The following is a 23,351-nucleotide window of genomic DNA, read 5'->3' on the forward strand; positions in this document are numbered from 1 at the left end:
GGGATTCTGGGGGGCTGAGGTACCATGGTGACGAGGTTTCCAAACCACTGGTGAGCCAGCTCGTGCCCCACCACCAGAGCCACCCACTGGCGGGACGAGGAGCAGGAATTCTTGGGGTCGATGAGCAAAGCAGTCTCCCTGTGGTGGAGGAGAGAAATCAGAGCTCAGCACGGCGGGGACGGCCCCAGGAGGAGAAAATACCACAACCCAAAGGAGGTGAAATTACCTAAGAGAGGAGAAAACCCCCCAAAAAAACCGACCCGAAATTTCTCTCAGTGTAGCCACGGAATTGTCAGGGTGAGTTCCACAGCTGCTGCAATGCTTTGGAGCAGGAATTATTTTAGGGCGTGCAAGAAGTGGAAGGAAAAAAAAACCCAGGCAGAAGGAGGGAAATGTAGTTTTTATTTCTCAAAATGCTCCCCTAGGTAATTTTTGGAAGCTCAGCTCCCTCTGTGCTCAGATCCTGCTCCCCTCAGTGCTCCCAAAGGAATCCTGGCTCTTCCAGGAGGTGCCAACAGCAATTTCCCCTCTGTGGCACCTCCAGCCCTGCTCAGGGACCTCTGGAATGCTGAAATTCCAGGGAAGAACCTCCCCAAGGATGGGGCCTGCAGGTCCCCAAATGGGGCAGAGCAAACTCAGCACAAAGGGGCAAAAATTCACAGCTCCATCCCAAAAATTCTCCTCATCCAGGATAAATACATTTAAATTGTTTTCCCCACAAGGAATAAAATATCGGATTTCATCAGAACCGCAATAAGCAGGGAAAAGTTTAAAACCTGGGCTCAAATTTGTTTTGGTTTTTTTTTAAAGCCAAATTCAAAGCTGAGCAGAAGAAATCCCAAATTATTTCAGGGTTTAAAGTCCAAAGCTTACAAGTTGTTCAAAATTCAGGGAAATCCTCCTGACCACCAGCACAGAAAACGAATTAATATCAAGCAAAAGTGCAAAAGCTTGATCAGAAGAAGGAAAAAAAAAAATCAAACTGCAAAGGAAGGCGAGTTAATATTTTTGATTTTCCCACTTCCACACCTTTACTCTGTGGCTGCCAAATTTACCTACGAGGTAAAATAAACTCTCCCAGCTGTGTCAGGAGATTTTATGGGAGAAAAAAGGGGCCAAGAAGGTTTTTTCAATTTCAAACCCTCAGCCAGTGGCTGATTTTTGCCTTCCTAAGCTGTAACACCACCGTAAATCGTCCAAACCAAACTAAAAATTGAAAGGATTGATTCTGTCTGATTTGGGATGACACCCAGCAATTAGAGCTGCCTCAAACGAATCCAATTAACTCCAAGAATTAATGAACAGAGAGGGGGAAAGACAGTATTTTAACATCATACCTATAAGTAACAAGGCCCCAGTTCTCCATGGCACCTTTATAAAATAAATACAAAGGTTTATTGATATTGATCCACACCTCTTCCTAAAGGTTTTTTAATAAAAAAAAATCAAATAAATACAATTTCAGCAATAAAGTGAGTTACTTTACCAGCAGCAAAGTCTGCAATAGCTATGAGATCAATTTTAGGAAGAGGGTAAGGAACATTGAAGTAGTCCTTATAAAAAGGCAGAGTTTTAGCAGCAACCTGTAAGAAACGAGAGGAGAAATGTTCTGTTAACCTGAAACCGGGCAACACTTGGGAAATTGTGACTGGAACTAGGGAATTATGACTGAAACTAAGAAATTATGGTTGAAATTAGGAAATTACAAATGAAACTAAGGAATTATGACTGAAACTAGGAAAAGAAACCCCAAAACTTCCAGATTTCAGTGAATGACCAGACCCCAAACCCCCAAACCCGACTCGGATTTACCTCCAGGGCGAACTTGCCCTTCTGGGCAAAAAAGCCCCAAGAACCAGGAATACAACCAACAAAAAACCAAGAAAAAAGCCAAAACTTGCTGATTTCAGTGAGTGACCAGACCCCAGAGCTGTCTCAGGTTTACCCTCAGGGGGAACTGGCCCCGCTCGGCCTTGCCCACGGGCATGCAGACCCGGGCCAGGACACAATGTGCAACCCACAAAAAACCCCAAAAATGCATAAAAAACCCCAAAACTCTGAGATTTACATGAGTGACCAGACCCCAAACCCGTCTCAGATTCACCTCCAGGGCCAACTTTCCCTGCTCTCCCTTTCTCTCCCACGGGCGTGCAGGTGCGAACCAAGACTCCGCATGTGACCACAACCCACCAAAAACCATGAAAAAACCCATGAAAAAACCCCAAAACTCGCTGATTTCAGTGAGTGACCAAACCCCAAACCCCCCAAACCCCAAACCTTTACCTCCAGGGCGAACTTGCCCTGCTCGGCCTTGCCCACGGGCGTGTAGACGCGCACCAGCACGGTGTGTGCATCTACAACCCACCAAAAACCCATGAAAAGACCCCAAAATGGCTGATTTCAGTGGGTGACCAAACCCCAAACCCCCCAAACCCGTCTGGGATTTACCTCCAGGGCGAACTTGCCCTGCTCGGCCTTGCCCACGGGTGCACCAGCACGGTGTGTGCATCTACAACCCACCAAAAACCCCAAAAAAACCCCAAAATGGCTGATTTCAGTGGGTGACCAAACCCCAAACCCCAAAGATGTCTGGGATTTACCTCCAGGGCGAACTTGCCCTGCTCGGCCTTGCCCACGGGCGTGTAGACGCGCACCAGCACAGTGTGTGCATCTACAACCCACCAAAAACCCCCCAAAAAACCCAAAATGACTGATTTCAGTGGGTGACCAGATCCCAAAGATGTCTCAGATTTACCTCCAGGGCGAACTTGCCCTGCTCGGCCTTGCCCACGGGTGCACCAGCACGGTGTGTGCATCTACAACCCACCAAAAACCCATGAAAAGACCCCAAAATGGCTGATTTCAGTGGGTGACCAGATCCCAAACCCCCCAAACCCATCTCAGATTTACCTCCAGGGCGAACTTGCCCTGCTCGGCCTTGCCCACGGGCGTGTAGACGCGCACCAGCACGGTGTGTGCATCTACAACCCACCAAAAACCCCAAAAAAACCCCAAAATGGCTGATTTCAGTGGGTGACCAGATCCCAAACCCATCTGGGATTTACCTCCAGGGCGAACTTGCCCTGCTCGGCCTTGCCCACGGGCGTGTAGACGCGCACCAGCACGGTGTGTGCATCTACAACCCACCAAAAACCCCCCAAAAAAACCCCAAAATGGCTGATTTCAGTGGGTGACCAAACCCCAAACCCCAAAGATGTCTGGGATTTACCTCCAGGGCGAACTTGCCCTGCTCGGCCTTGCCCACGGGCGTGTAGACGCGCACCAGCACAGTGTGTGCATCTACAACCCACCAAAGACCCCAAAATGGCTGATTTCAGTGGGTGACCAGATCCCAAAGATGTCTCAGATTTACCTCCAGGGCGAACTTGCCCTGCTCGGCCTTGCCCACGGGCGTGTAGACGCGCACCAGCACGCCGTCCTGCGAGCGCGCCTCCACGAAGTCGTACTCGCCCACCACGAAGGCCACCAGGTACGTGGACATGACCGGGGAGCGCGCGAACTTCACCTCCACCAGGCTCTCGTCGTCGGGGTACGGCCGCCGCTCCACCACGTTCTGGGGCAGCACAGGGAGTTCGGGGGTTGGCGCGCACGGAAATGGGGCCTGCGGCTCCGAAACCGCACAACGCTTTACCCCAGCGGCGCTGGGGCTTTTTACGGCGCAAAGAGGTTCAGAAAGAGAGACTTGAAAATGAGAGGAAAAACCCCCGAAAATGGAAAATTTTTAAACGGGATTTCTTTGTGCTGCCTCCTCACACATTTCTTCAATTTCAAACTGAAACTTCAATTTCAAACTGAAATTTCAATTTCAAATCAAAACTTTGAATCGAAACTCCAGGAGAACTTCAAATCTCAGTTTGAAAAATTGAGAAAAATCTCTCAACCCCAAATCCAGAGCAGCGCAGCTTTGGGGCTCCAAAAGGGGAATTTTTTTACCCAAATGCTGTTTCTTTACAATGCAAGGAACCTCACAAGCTGTGGGATATTTGGATTCCAGCAGCTCTTTGCGTTAGGAAGAGGAAGGTCAGGTCTAATTAGCAGAGAAAGCCCAGGTTTTTAGCAAAAGATTCCAGGTTTTCAGCACTGAAATCCCAAAAGGGAAACCCACAAAAAGCAAGGAAACAAGAAAGAAAAAGCCAAGGGAAAAAAACTAAAAACAAAACAAAAAACCACAAAAACCACCAAATTCAAGGGATTTGGGGTTTTCAAGGAGTTCTCTCGTGGCTGAAGCGCCCCATCCCAGCTGGAGGTGTGATTTTATTACAATAAAACATTAATAAATAATATGAATTATGATGTAATTATAGTGTAATTATAAATATTACACTATTGCATATAATTATAATTATTATGTACAATACATATAATATATAATATATATTATATATAATTTTAATATTATATTTATATTGATAATATTAGCATATTATTGATATGATAATAAATTTTTGTTTATATTTCAGTTATATCCCATTAGGAACTAAAAAGCATCAATGCCATCCCAGCAAGGCACCCCCCTAAATCCAGACACAAAAATCTTGTGGCAGGGCCAGGCTAGGCTTTATTTATTGATAAATAAATTTATTTATTATTTATTTATAATAATAAAAATAAAGCATATTAAAATAAAGCATATTTTAAAACCTATTCTCCAGCAACATCACCTATAAACACGTGCAGGCAGCAAATAAAAAATGCTGATTTTTGTTTGTTTGTGTTTCCTCTGTTTCCACATTTTGTTCCAGGTCTGGACAGAAACCCAGACAGGAAAACTCACAAAGGATTTTTTCCCAGTCCCTCTTAATCAAGCAGCATATAAAATTAATTTTAATTTATTTTTTAAAACTACCAGGTTTGTCCTGACATCAGATTTTGTGTTTCTCTCTCCATTTATTGCCGATTTTATTCCCAGCTGTTATCAAGGCAAAATTTTAATTATCAAGGGCGTATTTAATTAAAATATTTAGAAACTTACCATATTTGACAAAGCTACTCTGTCTTTGGGAACCACCAAAGAAATATCAAAGGTTGCTTTGATTGCAGGCTCATCCCAGCAAGGAAAAGCCCTGCGAGCATCAGTGGCCTGGAATAAAGAGAATTAAAGAAATAAATCCCAGCAGATTGTGGTAAAAACCACAGAAATTCAATTGATTTCCAGCAAAAAAAGGGAGAATCATGGTTTGCTCTCCCCACTGCACTCCTGACCTCTGAATCAGGTTTTTATTCTTCTTTCACTCCTGATTTTAAGTAAAAAAATGACCCAAATTGAGCAGAGGCACAGCAGGAGGGGAAGCACTGAGGGCACCCAGATGTGCACAAACCACCCCAAATTTGTCCAAAAGAGCCCCAAAAATGCTCTGTTTGTGCTGGGGGAGTGCCCGGGGCAGCACCAGCCCAGCCCTGAGCTCTTTGTAAGGAGGGACAAGGATGAAAAATAATGTGAATTTTTGATATTCATCCAGAAGGGATGGGTGAAGATAAGAAAATGCATCTTTGCCTGTTGTAAGTATAAATCCTGGTTAGAAATGAAAATGAAAATAAAAATGAAAATGAAAATAAAAATAAAATGGAAATAAAAATGAAAATAAAAATAAAATTAAACTTAAAATTAAATTAAAACTAAAATAAAAATAATTTTAAATTAATTTAAATTTAAAAATTAAAATTAAAATAAATTTTAATTAAAATTTTGAAATAAAATAAAAATGAAAATAAAAAAGAAAATGAAAATACAAACGAAAATAAAAATGAAAGTGAACATGAAAATAAAAATTAAATGAAAATAAAAATGAAAATAAAAATGAAAATAAAAATGAAAGTGAACATGAAAATAAAAATTAAAATTAAAATTAAATAAAAAAATAAAATAAAAATAAAATGAAAATGAAAATAAAATAAAATAAAAATAAAATAAAAATAAAATAAAATAAAAATAAAATAAAAATAAAAATAAAATGGAAATAAAAATAAAATAAAAATAAAAATTAAAAAAAATAAAATAAAATAAAAATAAAATAAAAATAAATGAAAATGATCAGAGGCTTACCTCGAACTGGGTGACGGCGGCGTAGCGCGTGTCCCCGCTGGGTGTGCTGTACTTGCTCCGGTAGAACCCTTTCATTTTGTCATTCAGCTCCCCTACAAAGTCTATCTTGAGCGTCCCTGTCCCTGCAACACAAGCACACAGACCTGGGCAGGTGCCACAACACCGGCTTTGCTCTGGGGCTGCTCCCTGACTAAATAAACCCACAGTTCCCCACAGGATTCTTGGAACTTTTAGAACAGAGCAGCGACCAAGAGGGACCTCAAAAGTTCCATCTTCCAGTGAAACTGGGAGCAAAGTCTGCAGAGTCTGGGATTTAAGGAACTGTGGCCAATCAGTCGTGGATTTGGGCAGAAATCAGCCCAAATCCGCAGTTGCAGGGGCTCGGGGCAGGGTGGGGAAGGAGCTGCTCCAAAGCCCCCGCGGGCAGCCAGGGCTCCTACCTTTCTGCAGGGTGCTGGGGAAGGACAGCGTGACCTTCTCATCCTCGTTTTGGTAGTTGAACCCCGTGGCGTGAACCTCTGCAAAGGGGAGAGCAGCACCAGGGTCAGAACCACCCTGGGAAGGGCTTTGGGCTCAGAACTCTGCAAATCCACCCCAAGCAGCTGAGCTCGACAGCTCAGAATGAGCTCTGAGCCATTCTGTGTGAGGAGCTACAGGAACAACCTCGTGACGGGGATTCCAGGAGTGGAAGTTGGGCTGAAAAACCCCAAACCTGCGGGAAAAACGGGATCTGTATCCCAGGAATGGTGAAATACAGCCCCAAATCCCCCCCTTGCTGTTAAATGCTCCCATCAGGGCAGCAGGATTCCCATTAATTATCCCAAACAGGATGCTTAGGATTTATTGACCTAATTTGTGGCTCTCACTATGAAAATCCCATTAATCTCCACAGCAATGGGGAGGGGGGGTTTGCTTGGACTCAACCACAAAATAAATGTTGATTTTATTTCAGAAATGCCTTCAGAAGCAGGGCCCTGCTTTGGGGTTCCCGCCCTGCTCAGGCAGAGGGTCCCAAAGGCACCCAAAAAAGAGGAAATTTGGCATTTACACAGCACAGGAACTATTTGTGGATGCAAAAATCCAAACCGTGAGGCCAGGCTGGGGATCTGCAGGGAGATGAACCAGTCCTGGAGCACCTGGAGCTGCTCCTCCCTTCCTAACTCATCACACCCTCCAAGGGGATGTGGATCTGTCCTCCTTCAGCTAAAAAAACCTGGAACAGCCCCACAGAACCTCACTCTGCAGGTGCTGCTCCCTCCGTGCTCAGCCACTGCTGCAACCTGTAAGAAATTATCCTCATTTAGGAACTTTCAACCTGCTCCAAACCAGCGTCTCCAGCTGCCAAAGTCGGCAAGCCCGGACGCAGCCAGGCACTTCTCATCCCCAAACAAAACCCTCAAACAAAGCCCCATGATCGGGTGACAAAAGCCGGCCTGAAATGACAATTTTAGCCACAAAAGGACTCGTTTTGCTGCTCAGGTGTCGCTCCCAGCGTTGGGTTTCAGCCCCGGCGCCCTGCAGGAGGCTGCAGCGCCAAAGGGACCTGGAACCGTGCTTGTTTGATCCTGGTGAAATTTCCGGGGCTGTTTATGCTGCAGCACTGTGATCTCAGCCTTAATTCCAACCTCTGCTCACTGCAGGAGCTGCAGGAATGGGTTAGGTTTAAGTACAGGTTTCACAGAGCTCTGCTCAGGGTTTAACCTGAGTTACCACCGTGCTGGGGCGCAGAGAACACTGAGAGGCTCCAAAAAACCAGCAAAAAACACGAGGCTGGAATAAATTACAAAATAAACCCCTTTACAGGATCAATTTTAGGCTCAATTTTAGGCTCTCCTGATCCATGCTGAGGAGTTCCAAGATTTTACAAATCAGCTGAGTCGAGCATTGAAGAAGAATCCACCCAAGGACGCCCAACTGCCAGCAAATATCAGGAAACCAAAAATAAAGTTTGAGTTTTCTTCCTCAAACTGGGGATGCTGAGGCAGAAAATGGCCCAGGGAGGAGGAAACGAGGCAGGAGAGGGAGATTGGAAGGAGAACAACCCTGCTGGATGGGGCTGGGCTCCAGCAGAGAGGAGCTGGGTGCTGCCTTTGATCCTGGTTATTTCCAGAGCCCATCAGGGCAGTGAGGGCGGCCCTGGCCACAGAGGGGCTGCACATCTGCTGGGATTTGTCAATAAATAAATCACTGATTTGTCAATAAATAAATCATCACAAATTGATCAACTGAGGAATCCTGCTGCTGGAGCCCAGAGGGTCCCTGATCATCAGCCCAGGAACGCAGCAACGCTCCCCACCTGCATTTTGGGGCATTTTCTGTGGATTTTCAAACACCACCACAGCAAAGCCACAATATAAAAACATGTTTGGGTTTTTTACAGCTTCTAAAGGCAAGGATCTGATCCTGCAGGCTCCTGGGACTCGGGAACACACAGGAATTCCTCACGTGGAGCTTCTGCCAAAGGCTGACAGTGGACATCGAGCTGCCCCCTCCTCTCCCAAGTGGAGTTCGCAATTTGGGGTTGAATTTGGGGGATTTCTGCTGCTCTGGAAGTTTTAACTTGTCCCAAAAACCCAGAGGTGAGCACCACCAAGGCTGGAAGATGAAACACTGAAACCTTCAGGGTTTGCTAAATCTCCAGGCAGCTCCTTCCAAACCAAACCCCAAAGCAACAGGACACGAACCAACGATTCCAGATTACATTTTCTCTTTTTTTTTTTTTTTTTTTGCTTGTTTCCTTTTTGAGTTTTGTGGGGTTTTTTTGGTTGTTGTTGTTTTTTGTGGCATATTTTGGGGTTTTTCTGGTTTTATTTTTTTCTGTTGTTTTTTTGTTTGGTTGGCTGGTTTTTGGGGTGTTTTATTTTGTTTGGTTATTTGTTTTGTTTTAGGGTTGTTTGGTTTGCCTTTTTTTTTTTTTTTCTGTTTAAACTGCTCATTCAACGCCAATAATCTAATCCAGAGCAGCAGGAGCGTGGCAAACAGTGGACAATGCTCTTTGCTGGGTGGAAGGGAGCTGCAGCTCCCAATCCGTGAGCGCAGCAGAGCCTGGCTCCGTTCCTGGGCTGGAGAACAAAAGCTCCTGGAGGGACCAGCCCAGCTCCTTGGCACCGCAAGGTTGCAAGTTAATCACTTGCACATTACAGCACAGCCCGGGCTGGGAAAGGAAAAGCTGCTGCTGCAGCTGGAGGAAGAAAAAGGGATTTTTTTTTATTTTTTTTTTTTTATTTTTAAATTTTTTTGTCATGGAGAAAAGGAAAATAAGAAATGAGAAAATGAAAATAAAGGGAGGAAGCAGCCAGGAGTGAGACGTGTTACCACTTCAATCAGAACAAATACACAGAATAGAGAGGGGCTGCTGCAGGTCTGAGAGGCTGAAGTGGGAGCACCTCAAATGCTCCAGCAGCATTTGGAATAAATCACATTTCCTGCAAAGGGATCCAGCCATGGACAATCCCAAACCCTGCTGAGCCCTCAGAGCTGCTTCCCAACAGGGCCTGGACCCCAAGCAGGACAAAGCTCAGAGCAAACCATGGAAATTTTCCAAAATGCAATTTTCCAAAACGCAATTGTTTCAAAATGCAGTTTTTCCAAAACGCGATTTTTTCAAAATGCAATTTTTTCAAGGATCCCTTCTGTGCTGTGGAGAAGTCACAGGTAATTAAGGTTTGGGTTTGATTTTTTTGGTTGGTTTGGGTTTTTTTTGTTGATTTGGTTTGGGTTTTTTTTTTTTGGTTGATTTGGTTTTTTGGTCGGTTTGGTTTGGGTTTTTTTTTTGGTTGGTTTGGTTTTTTGGTCGGTTTGGGGTTTTTTTTTTGGTTGATTTGGTTTTTTGGTCGGTTTGGTTTTGGGGTTTTTTTTGGTTGGTTTGGGTTTTTGGTTGGTTTGGTTTTGGGGGTTTTTTTGGTTGGTTTGGGTTTTTTGGTCGGTTTGGTTTGGGGTTTTTTTTTTGGTTGGTTTGGGTTTTTGGTCGGTTTGGGGTTTTTTTTTTTGGTTGATTTGGTTTTTTGGTCGGTTTGGGGTGGTTTTTTTTGGTTGATTTGGGTTTTTTGGTCGGTTTGGTTTTGGGGGTTTCTTTTTGGCTGATTTGGTTTGGGTTTCAGGTTTTTCGATTGGTTTCTTTTGGTTTTTTGGGGTTTTGTTTGTTCGTTCTATTTTAACCACCACCCAAATCTCTGCTGTAACATCCAGGCCCATCCCCACCACACAGAGGAGGAAAAACCCAAAAGAACGAATTCTGCCCTCAAAAACCTCCTCGGTGTGAGCCCAGCCCAAATCTCCCTGCCGCACAAACAGCCCCAGAGCCGCTGGGACTCCCAGGGACGCTGCCAGCCCTGCAGGAATCCCAGAAACTCCTTTGGATCTGAGGGGATTCCAGGCAAATTCCTGGTTCCAGCACGGTTTCACAGCTGGGAGAGGATTCACAGGAAGCTCCAAACTCCTTCACACGCCCCGAGGATGAAACCCAACCCCTTCAAAAAACTGACATTTTTGTGAAACTCCAGCTGAGCCAAGGCGTCCATCTGGACACACGCGCACCTTGGTGCTAAAGTTCCACTGGAAATGTTTAAAAAGAAAAAAAAATAACAGCTCTGGGGAGAAAATAAATATAAAAATATCCAACCAGTTTGAATTCAGCCGTGGAAAACTCTGGAGTTCTGAGCAGCTTTGTTCCATTACAGCATTGCTGGCACGGAGGGAACCCAGAGCCCTCCCTGGCAATCTCAGTTTTGGGCTGAAACTGAGGAATTTCTGCTCCCCAGTGCTCAATCTCTGCTGGTTTTGTTACTCAGTTCTTGCTGCTCCTTTGTGGATTACACAGCAAAAATTCCTCACTTTGACTGTAAAGCTGTGGGGATCCTCCCTCAGCTTCCTGTCAAATATTGGGCAATGATCTGCTCTCCCTGCAAATCCGCACTCAGATCCCAAAGTCCTGCCCTCAGCTGTGCCCACCAGCGCCAGGGGCACGAGGAGCTGCGGCCAGAATCTGCCGGGCACTGACAAGGATGGGGGAAAACCAAATTATTCTGCACTAAAGTCACCAGGTCAGCTCCTTAAACAGGGAACGAACGGGGATCTGCTGAATCAAATCTCATTCCCACAGCTGCTTTTCAGGCCTGGAAAGGAGACAAGTTCCCAATTATTTCTTGTTTCTGGTGAGGATGAGACAAATGCCTGCCCACAGAACAAAGGGTGACAACTCTTTATATCCACCACGAACTTCTCTCTTTGCACACCTCCAGGAGGGAGCGCCCAGGCCGCTCTTGGCAGGGCTCGTTCTGTTCCCATCCCCAGGCCGAGCACAGAGCGGCCGCAGGATCTGCATCAACAGGTGCCAATCCCATGCCATCTTCCTTCCAAAGCCATTCTGCTCCTTCCTGGGCACCTTCCCAAATCCCACTGATCTGTTTGTAACCCTGGGGAGCCTGGGTGGGATGATGGCAATCCATTATTTTTTAAATATTTTTTAAAATTTATAAATATTTTTAATTTTAAGCTATTTTAATTGTAATTTCAACTATTTATTTTAATTATAAATTTGAATTATTATATTTTAATTAGATTAATTTTAACTTTATTATTTTTATTATTTTCATTCTATTATTTTCTTTTTTCATTTTATTAATTTTAATATACTTGAGTATTTTCATTTTATTATTTCCATTTTATTCATTTCCATTTTATTCCTTTTAACATTTTAAATTCTATTATTTTCCTTTTATCATTTTCATTCTATTTTAAATACCTTAATTAGAATGAAGGTATTTATTTTTTCATTTTCATTCTATTATTTTCTTTTTTCATTTTATTAATTTTAATATACTTGAGTATTTTCATTTTATTATTTCCATTTTATTCATTTCCATTTTATTCATTTCCATTTTATTCCTTTTAACATTTTAAATTCTATTATCTTCCTTTTAGCGTTTTCATTCTACTTTAAATACCTTAATTTTAATTTGAAATTAATTCTATTTTTAACATGAATTGCAACCAAGTTGTACCTGGCGTGTTTATGATGCAGCAGTTTGTGAGGGCCAGAGTGTCATTCTCTCTTAATAAGAGAAATCACTCCCAATTAATAAATGCTGAGCAACCCCCGACAGTGGCAGGGCCAGCCCTGAGGTGCCGGGGACAGCCCCGAGCACTTGGGGACACTTTGCCCAGCCCTGTGGCCCCGTTCCAGGATCCTGCCCGGCCCTTCCTGAGCTGAGCTCTGCTTTTCCACACACGCCCTCCTCCTCCCAGAGCAGCTTCCTCACGCCCAAAAACCCCTGAAAATCGAGAAAGAAACCAAAGCTGCTGGAAGGCAGAGCTGGGTGGGCATGCTCTGCTTGGGATCCTGAACTGCAGAACCTTTTGGGATGGGGGGGACCCCAAAGCCCCCAGTGCCGCCCCTGCCAGGGCAGGGACCCCTCCCCTGTCCCAGTGCTCCAGGGACACTGCCAGGGATGCTCTGGGCACCTGTGCCAGGCTCTGAGCAACCCACAGGGAGGAATTCCTTCCCAAAATCCCCTCCTGAGTGCATTTCTCCCCCTGTAAAAGTGGAGCAATGCTACGAGGACCTGGAAGGTGGCACCATGGAATGGTTTGGGTGGGAAGGGACCCCAGATCCCACCCAGTGCCAGCCGTGCCACGGCAGGGACACCTCCACTGTCCCTGGGTGCTGCCAGCCCTGGCACAAACCCCTGGGATAGCAGAGCTGGAGTCAGCCCCCCTGCAAAACCCACGGCACAAATTCACATCCCTCCTCTTCCTCAGGTCCCCAAACCCTCCACCCCTGCCCAGCCCCTGCACAAAGAACAAAGCTTCCATCTACCCAAAGAACAGGGATCCCTCACCAAGGTCACCCCATTAATCCCTAACCATGGCTCTAACCAACCCTTTTGTGGAATTTTCCATATGGAAAGGGGCATTTCCCTGGTGGGAAGGGGAGCCCTGCAGCATTTTTTGTTCCCTGAAGGGCTCCAGGAGCAGCTGGACTCCTCCTCACAATCACCCTTTTCCACGTTACCCAACACTCAGAAAATCCTGCTGAATGCCAATGAAGCGTTTTCTGTGCTCTCCAAACCATTTCCTACTGCAGGCTCTTACTGGTGCATTCCCTGTCAATATTTCATTTTGTCAATATTCCCAAATCCATAGGCACAGGTGATGTCCTTAGAGGTTTACACAACATCCAGATATAAAAATAATATCAAAGCATCCTCTGCCTTCACCCCTCAGGAGAGGTGGAGGAGACCGAAGGAATTTTTTACCCCAACAAAACTGAAGGAATTCCTTTCCCACAACACAAATGAAGGAATTCCTCTATCATAACACAACTGAAGGAATTCCTTCACCACAACTGAAGGAATTCCTGCACCATAACAGCAGCGGCAGCCACGAGAGCCGGCACGAATCAAGATAAGGAATTCCATGCTTCCAGGGGCAGGGCTGAGCTTATCAAAGCATGACATCATTTTGTTATCAGAGCTGCTGGGCTGCTGGCAGCAGCTGCAGGGGCAGAACCGAAAGCAGGCAGGGCTCCCACCTTCGTCTCCTTCCGGGGCGTAGGACGCGGTGATGATGTCGATGTCGGCACAGTTCATCACGATCTGGTTGGTTGCATTTTTCACCTGCAAGAGAAACTCCATCAGCACCAGGAAGAAATGGGAACTCTCAGCTCTCATCCATCTAAAAAGCAGCTCCAGCTGTTTGAAGGGGAGTTGGGTGTCTGGGATGGAGAAGGAGGTGCCGCAGAGCAGGAGCTGTGCTCAGCCACTCACCTCCACTGGGAATTATTTCATGCTGGGTAAAAATCAGGGCTGAAAACTTCACAATGGGGCCCTTGTGCAGGCCTGGGAATCCAAAGCCAATAGAAACAGATCCTGAGCCCGTCAGCCTCCTTTGGGGATGGCCTAAGGGACAGCAGAGTGAGAACCTCTCTTGGAGATATCACCAGCACAACCTCTGTGCGTGCTCCAGGCTCTCAGAGCTCCTCAGCTCAAAAACATCTGCCAGGAGATTCTCCTTCTCCTCCTTCCCTGGGAGCTCCCCTTGTGCCAGCTCTTGGCTCCACGCTCTCTGCTTTATTTACCCAGTGCCAGCTCCCAGCGTAGGAATAAACCGTGGGGCTGTGCCAGTTCTCTGTTTGAATGCGACAGCCTGAATACAGAGGAATTCAAATTAAATAAAAATTAATTACAAAGGGGTAAAATATTTGGGAGTTAAACCAGGGAGTTATTCAGACATTTATGGCTGGAACCACCAGAATGATCAGGCTGGATCAAGCTGGGAATCCCGCTTGTCCAGGATAGGATTTCTAGCTGGAGGCACCAGCAGTTTCTTAAATAAAGGAGTAAAGATTTCTGTAATGACCAACCAGATTTAACACAGGCACAGAGAAACTGCTTCCTACCCCAGAATCAGCTCACCAAAGCCTAAGAGACTCCATCCCTGTTTTGTTTTCCCCACTATTATAACCTTAAAATGCCCTGTGAACACCTGGGGCCGTCATTCCAGGTGCCCACATCTGAACTGGCAGCCAGGAACCTGCTGGAGCTGCCTCCAGCTCTGGGCTCTGGGCAGGGAGAGCCCAGAGGAGCTGATCAGAGGGATGGAGCAGCTCTGCTGGGAGGAAAAGCTGGGAAAAGGGGGATTGTTCAGCCCAGAGCAGAGCAGGTTTAGGGCTGAGCTGGGTTGAGGCTCCCTGAAAGGAGGCAGGAAGGAAAACGAATGAGTTTCCAAGAGAAAAGGGGGAATGGGGTAAAGCGCCAGAGGACAGGGGTGGTGGGATGCTGAGATGGATCCTGCCCTGGAGGGGCTGGGGTGGGCTTCCCAGAGAAGCTCTGGCTGCCCTCACCCTGGCACTGTGCCCTCTGCCCATGCAGGGTGGCCCTGGCTGGGATTTAGGGTCCCTTCCAGCCCCAGTTCCACAGCCCCGAGCCCCTGGGCGTGCTCAGGCCAGCTCACCCACGGGCAGCACACAAACTGTGATTTCATTTGCTTTGCAAAGCCACAAGAAAAGGCTCAGGTGTCCCCCAGTGCTCCCTGGGCCAGAGGAGGAGCTGGGAATAAACCAGGAATGTTCCTCAGGATTGTCCCTCAGGATTGTCCCTCAGGATTGTCCCTCAGGATTGTTCCTCGGGATTGTCCCTCGGGATTGTCCCTCGGGATTGTCCCTCAGGATTGTTCCTCGGGAATGTTCCTCAGGATTGTCCCTCGGGATTGTTCCTCAGGATTGTCCCTCAGGATTGTTCCTCAGGATTGTTCCTCGTCCATCTGGGACAGAAACCCCGAATCTGAGCCATTCCATGGAGAAGGGAGGAGCGAGGAATTCAAATCTGGGATTTCAGAGGTGCAGGATGGTCCATCCCTGAGGCACCAGTGGTGCAGGGAGGACCAGCCCCACACACCCCAACCCAGCCAGGAGTCTCCCCTTGACCCCTCTGACCTGACCACTACCCCTGGCTCGTCCCCAATTAGGGAATTGTTTAATGAACAAATGTCACGCAAAGAAATGTGATGCATTTACACCTTTTGAGCGGGGGCTGTTGGTGCCAGCTCCCTGCAGCGGTGTCACACCGAGAGGTGCAGCACTCAGGCTGCCTTCACCTCTTGATGGAATTAAAATCAAATTCATTCCAATTAATAAACCCAACCTGCCCGTGGAAGCAATGCTTGTGTCAAGCACTGAGAGCGAGTCTAGCAGCCGAGGTGACGCAGGGTCAGCTTGGTTTTCCCAGGAAAGATTTACAACCTGAAATCCACTGGGTTTTTTTAAATTCTGAGTGCATGAAACTGAAAAATTACAAAGCTCGCCCCAAACCCAAAAATCAAATCTCAACAGTTTGTACCACAATACTGGAGCTTGGGGGGCTTTTACAAGGTTTTTCTAAAACACAGAAAAATCAGGATGAGAAAAGCTTTTTATAAGTGTCTGGAGACCTTTATTCAATCTATAAACCCAAATCTCTCTGGATTCAGAGCTGTCCAAATTGCAGACAATGTGAGTTTAACAATGGGCTTGATCTTTAAAAAACAACTTTTTCCAGGACACAACTTTCAGTGCAGCACTGAGCCTGCAGAATAAGAAACTTTAGGTTTAAGCAGAGAAAATCCAGAGGCTCCTTAAACAGGCAATTATCTATTTTTAGATATTTTTCCTCCCTTCCTACCAATATCAAGCCAGTTTTATGAGAGGGCAGCATAGAAGGAAATACCTAAAATGAGCCAGGAGGGTAATTAGTTCAGTTCTCCAACTATCCAAAGAAAGGGGTGAGATTCACCATACAGGCAGAAATTCTGCCTGCAGAGCTCAGCGTTTTCTGAGACTCCTGAGAATTTAATTCCGAGGGGAAAATGAATTTTTCCTGCAGCAGGGGCCTCCTCCCTGCTCCACGGAGGTGCAGCCACACCTGTGAGAACAAAAACAAAACGGGAGCAGAACCTGCCCCAGCACGGGGCACTCATGAGCAGGAACAGCTCAAAAAGGAACTCGTTTAAAAAAATGCATTTTTATCCCTCCGAAATGCCACGCTCTGGAAGGCAGATTTTCTGTTAATGCAGTGATTTTTATGTATTAAAGGCCAAAAAAAAGCAGATTACTGCATAAGGTAGAAGCAGTCAGCAATGTGTGGGGTTGTCACCCTGCTTCACCTTGCTCTGGAATATGAGAGATATGTCAGAAATATGTAAGAAATATATTTTACAGCAAGGAAAATGAATTAATTTAATTAAATTAATTGAGAGAAGAGCAGTTCTGCACTGCTCAGAAATCAGGTGGGCCAAGAGGAATCTCTGCAGGGAAGGGATGGTTCAGGATTGGAAACTCCTGGCTCTTGATGAATTCAATTGAATACTGAATTAACCAGAATTCAAACGCTGTTTTGAGGTCAGACTCAGGCACCATGAGCAGGGAAGGGGAAATTCATCCAGCAGGAGAAAACAGCTGAAATCCCCCCCAATAGTTTAAAATTTGATGGAAGAAAGTTAAAAATGTCAATTATTTAGCTCTGCCAAACGAGACCTAAAGGTGCTGTAAAGCCTTTGGTGGTCAAAGTGGGAAAGGATTTGATGGAAAATATTTTCCCAATTTTTTGGGATATCAGGAACAGGGATTTGAACTGCAGCCTACCTGAAGTACAGGCTGAGGTGCATCCAAAGGGATCTCCTGGAGCCAAAATTAATTCCAGATAATTCCAATCTTGTCACACGGCTCCAGAGCCCTTTTCCAAAAGCAGCACTACAACAACTGCGTGTGTTTTTAGCAATTTTCTCTCTAAAAATAGACACCTAAATTTACTCTGGATTTGAGTTCCAGGGCGTGTCTTTTGTAAGAATTCAAAGCCTCAATGAGGAGAGCAATAAAGAGATTTATTAACCTGCATCTCCAGCAAATTCCAGTGGCCGAGGAGTAAAATTAACAACGCCAGGACCAATTGGCCCACTGGAAAAATTCCCTTGGTTCCAAAGCACATCCAGCTCCAGGGCTGTGGGATTCACAGGGGTGAGTGAGTGAATCCCTTTTGTGATCGCTGCAAATCCACCCCAATCTTGGAAATTATGGGGCTCAAGGAGCCTTTGGGGGCAGGGGGCAAAAAAAGGTTAAGAACCCCAGTTTTGGAGCTGATGGCGTGAGGAGAGCCCTGAGGGGCTGCCAGCCCTTTAACCCTCCAGTGCAGGTTTAGTTTCGTGTGCTGGAAATGCAAATTCCAAGGCTGGAGAGCAGAGGATTTATCCTGGACCAGCTCCCCAGGAGCACAAATACTACACCCAGCGAGCTGCATTTGGCCCGGACTCCACACCACAGTGTCAGCATTAATCTTTAACCAGCTCCATACGTTCCCCAGGCCAGCAGATATTGCATAATGAACCTATAAAAAGCAGCAGACAAGCAGTTAAATATTGCTAAATCTGCCAGAGGTGCATTAAACGCTGCAGCAGGGGTTTGAGAGAGCCCGGGCTGTAAATTCCTCCCAGATAAGTTGTTCCACGCTCAAGGAACACCTCGGTGGAGTTTCCAGGCAGGGGAGTGACCCAGCTCCCAGGAAGGGAATTTATGGGCAGGGAAACACCAGGAAGCGGGGAGGCAGCCCTGCCCCTCGCAGGTGATCCTCTCAGCATTCAGCAATTCCATTTCAAAGCCCGAGAGCTGCAGGCAGCTTTGCTTCTGCTGCTGGACAACACCAGGGCCACACATCCCTTCTTTGTTCCAACCCTCCCAAGAGCCAAAAAAGCAGGGGGAAAAAAAAAAAAAAAAAAGAAAAAAATAAAGTTTGACCCAGACACTGAGTAATGCAAGTGCCCTGTGCTGATAACCAGGCCCTGAGAGCCAAGGCTGGCGTAATTAAAGCTCCAGCCAACAGAGGAATAATGAAAATGAACCATTTCCACCCCACAATCTTAATTGTGCTGGTGGAGAGGCATCCCCACGCCCTCAACAAATCAAGTTTCAATGCTGGGAGATGACATAAGTGGCAGAACAATCACAGGAGTGTGAGCAGGAGACTCCGTTCCAGCTCCGGCTCTCCCACAGCCACGCTCTGTCCCAGCTGGGAGCAGGGCTCCTTGGGAAACAGTTCATTTAAGGATTTTTGGGTTTTCAGCTGTGATAAATGGGAATTATGTACTGTCAGTTTATGTAATTGTTACACAACTGCACGGACTTCAAAAGTGTTCGTGTGGCCACAAATTATATTATTTAAAAATCTGGAAGAACCGGTCAAAATTGTAATAGCTGGGTTACCAGAGCCTCCAGAAGCACAGCTCCAAAACAAGGGCTGTGAAATTCAACTTGCCAAGGCTTCAGGATCATTCCCTTCTCCAGGGGGGACAATTCCCCGAGCTGGACACGGGAACAAACCACGAGCAGGTCCCCGCTCCTCCTTCCAGGCTTTGGAATCTGCTGCCCCCTCTTATCTTTTGCATCACCAGAGGTTTTATCCCCTGAAGATTATCTGGAGCTGCCATGCAAGGGGCAACGTTTATTATTGAGGCACAAAGTGCTTCAGGTTATTTATAGGTCCTAAAGCCAACACAAGTGTCCTGCCCCACAGCCAAGGCTGGGACGTTTTGGCTTTTTTTAGGGTTTGAAAGCCCCGAATTCTCCACAGAGGGCTGCAAATCCTATTAGTGGAGTGAGTAAGATTGATCAAGTGTTTGCTTGTAATACCTTGACTAAACAGCCTGCACTAATTCCACTCTGCTCCTAAAGATGCCACATAGCAAAGCAAACAAAGCACTTTGCAGGCTCTGGGAACTTTTTTCCTGCTTTTGGGGGTTTTTATTTTCTGGTGTCAGAGCCTCAGAAAGCATCACGGTGTGGATTATTGCCATTACCCAGCTGGGATGGAGCAGAGGAGCTGGCAATTATTACTGACTGGGATTAAAGAAACAACTTCAGGACCTTCAAGAGGAGGCAGCACGTGTATTTTCCCCACCCAAAAATAAAAAAATTTGTGTTTTAACATAAAGCCACTTTTGCCTCGATGAGTTTAGAGACTCCAAAGCTCTCAGGTGGTGCTGGAAACAGAACATCTCTGCTGGGCGCAGGTTCAGGTAGAAAAGGTCCTAAATTGAAGTAATTTGCCCCCAAAAGCACCCAAAAGTCTTCTTTTCTAGACCATCCTGACAGAAATATGCCGACAGTTATTAATTTTTGTCTGTCAAGCCCTGCACAGAGAACACCCTGTGATGAGCTGGTTGTTCCTCTCCCCATCAAGGTGCAGAGCAGTTCCCCTCTAATTTCCTGGGATTTCCCTGTGCTTTGGGCTCTCGGCAGCCCCAGGAAGCCTGCCCAGATTCCCAGCCCTGCTCGGGCAGGTGAACTCACCCCTGATCCACTTCCCTGCCCTCACTCCCAGGCAGCTGGGAGGTGCCTCCTCCTGGCTTCACCGCGCTAAAAGTTATCCAAAATAAAGATATATTCTTTAGATCTGTTTCAAAACCCTCCTCCTCCTCTGGGGTTTTCTCGGTGGTTTTTCCCCCTCCTCTCTGCTGTGGGAACCCCAGAGCAGCTCTCCAGGACGTGAGAAGGATTTGTTTTTGCAGCCTGGAACCTGTGGGGTCACAGCTTTTCCCTCAGCACAGGGCGCTGCCGGGGAAGTGCAGCATTGCCCATCTCCGAGGTGGAACCCTCTGCTCCAGGAACCCCCTGGACACAGCCGGGACGCTCCGAACGCTCCCCGGGAATCAAACACCGCAACCCAGCCCTGCCGGCAGGAACCCCCGGGCAATCCCTGCGGCGGCCCGGAGAAGCTCCCAGGGCTGCTCCCGCCGCTCCTCTCCTCAGCTCCGGCTTCAAAAGCCACTGCTCCCCTCCCCCCGAGTGTTATTTTTAACCGGGATGATTTCAGTGATCCCATTTACAGCCCCACAGCTGTAACAGGGCTGGGGTGTGAGGACAGGAATAGGTGCCTGGGATTAGAGTGGAAGAAAACGGGAATTTCTCAAACCGAAACAGCCCAAGAGGCAGCAGCGGCCCCGAGGCTGGAACCAAACCCCTGAGCCAGGATCAAATCCGCGAGGAGATTTAGGTTTTCAATATTTCTGTCACATGACACAAAGTTACTCATGTCTGCTTGGGTTCCTGCAGCTCCCAAAAGTCACAAGATCCCCCATCATCCCCAGCCTCGGGCCTTCCCCAGGGAAGAACTCTCGCCTTCTTCTCTACCTGTGCTTCACATCCTGCAGCTTTTATTGCCTCCTTGCATTTACTATCTATTTAAAACCAGGTTTAACCATCCCTTCAGCACAGCAAGGCTTTGATCTGCTCACATCTCAAGACTTAAAGCCTCCCTCAAATACTTTTTTAAGCTCTCTGTGCGACCATCTGATTTTCAGGAAAAAAAAACCAAAACCCCAAAAAATACAGTTGTGCTAATATAATTCTGTACTTCTCTCAAATCGCAAGGGAAAAAAAAAAAAAAAAAAAAAAAGACGTGAAAGCAAATTCGGGAAATCTTGGCAGAGCAGCCAATGAGAATGACTGGGAGAGACTTGAAGGATTTCACAGAACTGGTTCCGGCTCTGAAGCACGAGCACGGCGAGGAGGATTTTTCTCGCCTTGCAGAAGAACGCGGCGTTTCGGCTCCGCAAACCTTCGCCGGCTCTCATCCCCAGGCTTTCCCCGCAGCTCTCTCTCCATGACACCGAGGCCTACCCTCCCCGGGAGCCGCACGGGGGGACTTCTCCTTTCACGGCTTATTTGGCTTTTCCAGCAAAATCCCCATCCATCCCCAGGCCCGCTCGGAGCGCGGCACGGGGGGGTCCCCGGGGGGCTGCGGGCACCGGGGATCCCGGCCGGGCTCACCCCGGAGCTGCCGCGGCTCTCCCGCATCCCGGCGCGGGCCGGCCCAGCCCGGGAGGAGCCGCCCGGGGGGACCCGCGGGGGCCGCAGCGGGGCTGGGCGGGGCTCCCCCCGAGCCGGGCCGGGCTCGGGGGGTCCCGGAGGGCTCTTGCGGGGTTTGGAGGGGGTTTGACCGCCCATCGTGAATGGAAACGCGGAGGAGAGGCGGGGGGAGCCCCGAGGGGCCTCCCTGCACCTGCCCGGCCGGGCCCGGGGGAGCGCAGGGGAACGGGGGGATCGGGGCCGGGGGTCCCTCCGGGCACGGCCGGGAGGGGGCGAGGGGCCCTGAGGGGGAGCGGGGTCCCTGAGGGCGGGGGGAAACAGCCCCGGGGGTGAGGAGGGGAATGAGGAGGGGATCGAGGAGGGGATTGAGGGGTCCCCCGGGGGCTCTGCGGGGTCCCCTCGGGGGGCGCGGGCCGGCGGGACCCCTCGGGGGCGGGGCGGGAGGAGGAGGACGAGGATGAGGAGGAAGAAGGGGGGGCCCTACCTGCACGGCGGCCTCCAGCTTGCCCTCGAAGGTGAAGTCGATGAGGTCCGGCTTGAGGCAGAGCCCATAGTTGAGGGGGGACACGTCGGCGGGCAGCCGCTCGAACGGCCGCTTCTCCGGCATGGCGGGAGCGCGGGGGGTGCGGGGCTGCGCCCCCCCCGGCGGGGCGGCGGCGGCGGCGGCGGCGGGGGGGGCGGGGGGGGCGGGGGGCGGCGGGGGGGGCGCGGGAAGGGCGACGAGGCGGCTCCGCACGGACGCACCGAGAGGGAGCAGCGGCGGGAGCGGAGGATGAGGAGGAGGAGGAGGATGAGGAAGATGAGGAGGAGGAGGAGGAGGAGGAGGAGGAGGGGGGCGGGGGCGCGCGCGCGCTCCCGGCTCGAGGCGGCCCCGGTGGGGGAGTGCGGGGAGCGGAGCGGGAGGGGGGGAGGGAGAGAGGGAGGGAGGCACGCGGGCGGCGCGTGCGCGTGCGCGCGGCGGCGCCACGCGGCCGCGCACGTAGCGCGCGCGGGGGGCGGGGAGGGGAGGGGGTGGGGGGGGAAGGCGGCGGGAGGAGTTGCGTAAGCGCTGGCGGGGAGTGCGCCTGCGCAAAGACAAGCCCCGCGCGGACACGCCCCTTCACGGCGCGCCTGGCCACGCCCCTTCCCAGTTCTGAGGGACGGGGCAGCCCCGGGAATGGGGATCCCGGGAATGGGGATCCCGGGAATGGGGATCCCGGGAATGGGATCCGGGTGAGCCCCGGTAATAGGGATCCGGGAACGGGAATCCGGTGTGTCTGTAATGGCTATCCCAGTAATGGGGATCTCGGTAACGGGGATCTCGGTGTGTCCGCTCCGAGTGGGCCTGGCACAGTGCACCCCATTAACTGAGGCTCCCGGTGCGCCCGGTTTGGGCAGATGCTGGCACCCCGTTAACTGTGGGCACTCAGGTCAGCTGGCCTGGGTGGGGATTGGCACAGTGCACCCAGGGGCTCCTGGTTTTGGGGTGACACTGGCACCCCGTTAGCGGGGCTCCCAGTACTCCCAGTTCAGGGGGATGACAGCTCCTGGGTCTCCCAGTGCACTCAGACGGGGGGCAGAGCTGGAGTGGTGCCCCCATATTGGGACACCCCGGTTTCCCTCTTTGCTCTCTGTATTTCAGTTTATTTCTCACTATTCCTTCCCCAACGAGATTTATTTTTGTTAAAAGTGATACTTTGCTGTTTAAAAAATATAAGTTAGTGCTGAGCAGGGGAGAGATCGATCAGGGAGTGGAGAGAGCGAGGAGGGATCTGGGGAGGAGAGCTGGATTCGAGGAGGGATTGGGGATTTGGGAAAGAAAAGGGATTTGAGGAGGGAAATGGATTTGAGGAGGGGAGATTCCAGGCAGGAGGGAGCAGGGGATAGGGATTGAGGGAAGGAGCAGGAATTCAGGAGAGAGGAGATGGGATTTGGGGAGGGGAATAGGATTTGAGGTAGAGAGAAGGGGTTCGAGGG

General features: G+C 48.7%; 1 protein-coding gene across 1 annotated transcript in view; it reads right to left on the reverse strand.

The window, feature by feature from the left end:
• Window positions 1-22,057, reverse strand: part of NPEPPS (aminopeptidase puromycin sensitive) — a 34,646-nt gene extending 12,589 nt beyond the window's left edge. The window contains exons 1-9 of the mRNA XM_036398764.2: window positions 21,880-22,057; window positions 13,596-13,680; window positions 6,505-6,582; window positions 6,065-6,186; window positions 4,994-5,101; window positions 3,374-3,574; window positions 1,487-1,583; window positions 1,338-1,371; window positions 24-138 (exon numbers count right to left, since the gene is read on the reverse strand). Of these exons, the coding sequence (XP_036254657.1) occupies window positions 24-138; window positions 1,338-1,371; window positions 1,487-1,583; window positions 3,374-3,574; window positions 4,994-5,101; window positions 6,065-6,186; window positions 6,505-6,582; window positions 13,596-13,680; window positions 21,880-22,002 (963 nt within the window). The 5' untranslated portion in view covers window positions 22,003-22,057. The remainder of the gene's footprint in view (window positions 1-23; window positions 139-1,337; window positions 1,372-1,486; window positions 1,584-3,373; window positions 3,575-4,993; window positions 5,102-6,064; window positions 6,187-6,504; window positions 6,583-13,595; window positions 13,681-21,879) is intronic.
• Window positions 22,058-23,351: the final 1,294 nt, after the last annotated feature.

The sequence above is a fragment of the Molothrus ater genome, chromosome 27 (assembly GCF_012460135.2).
Source record: "Molothrus ater isolate BHLD 08-10-18 breed brown headed cowbird chromosome 27, BPBGC_Mater_1.1, whole genome shotgun sequence".
Lineage (NCBI taxonomy): Eukaryota > Metazoa > Chordata > Aves > Passeriformes > Icteridae > Molothrus > Molothrus ater.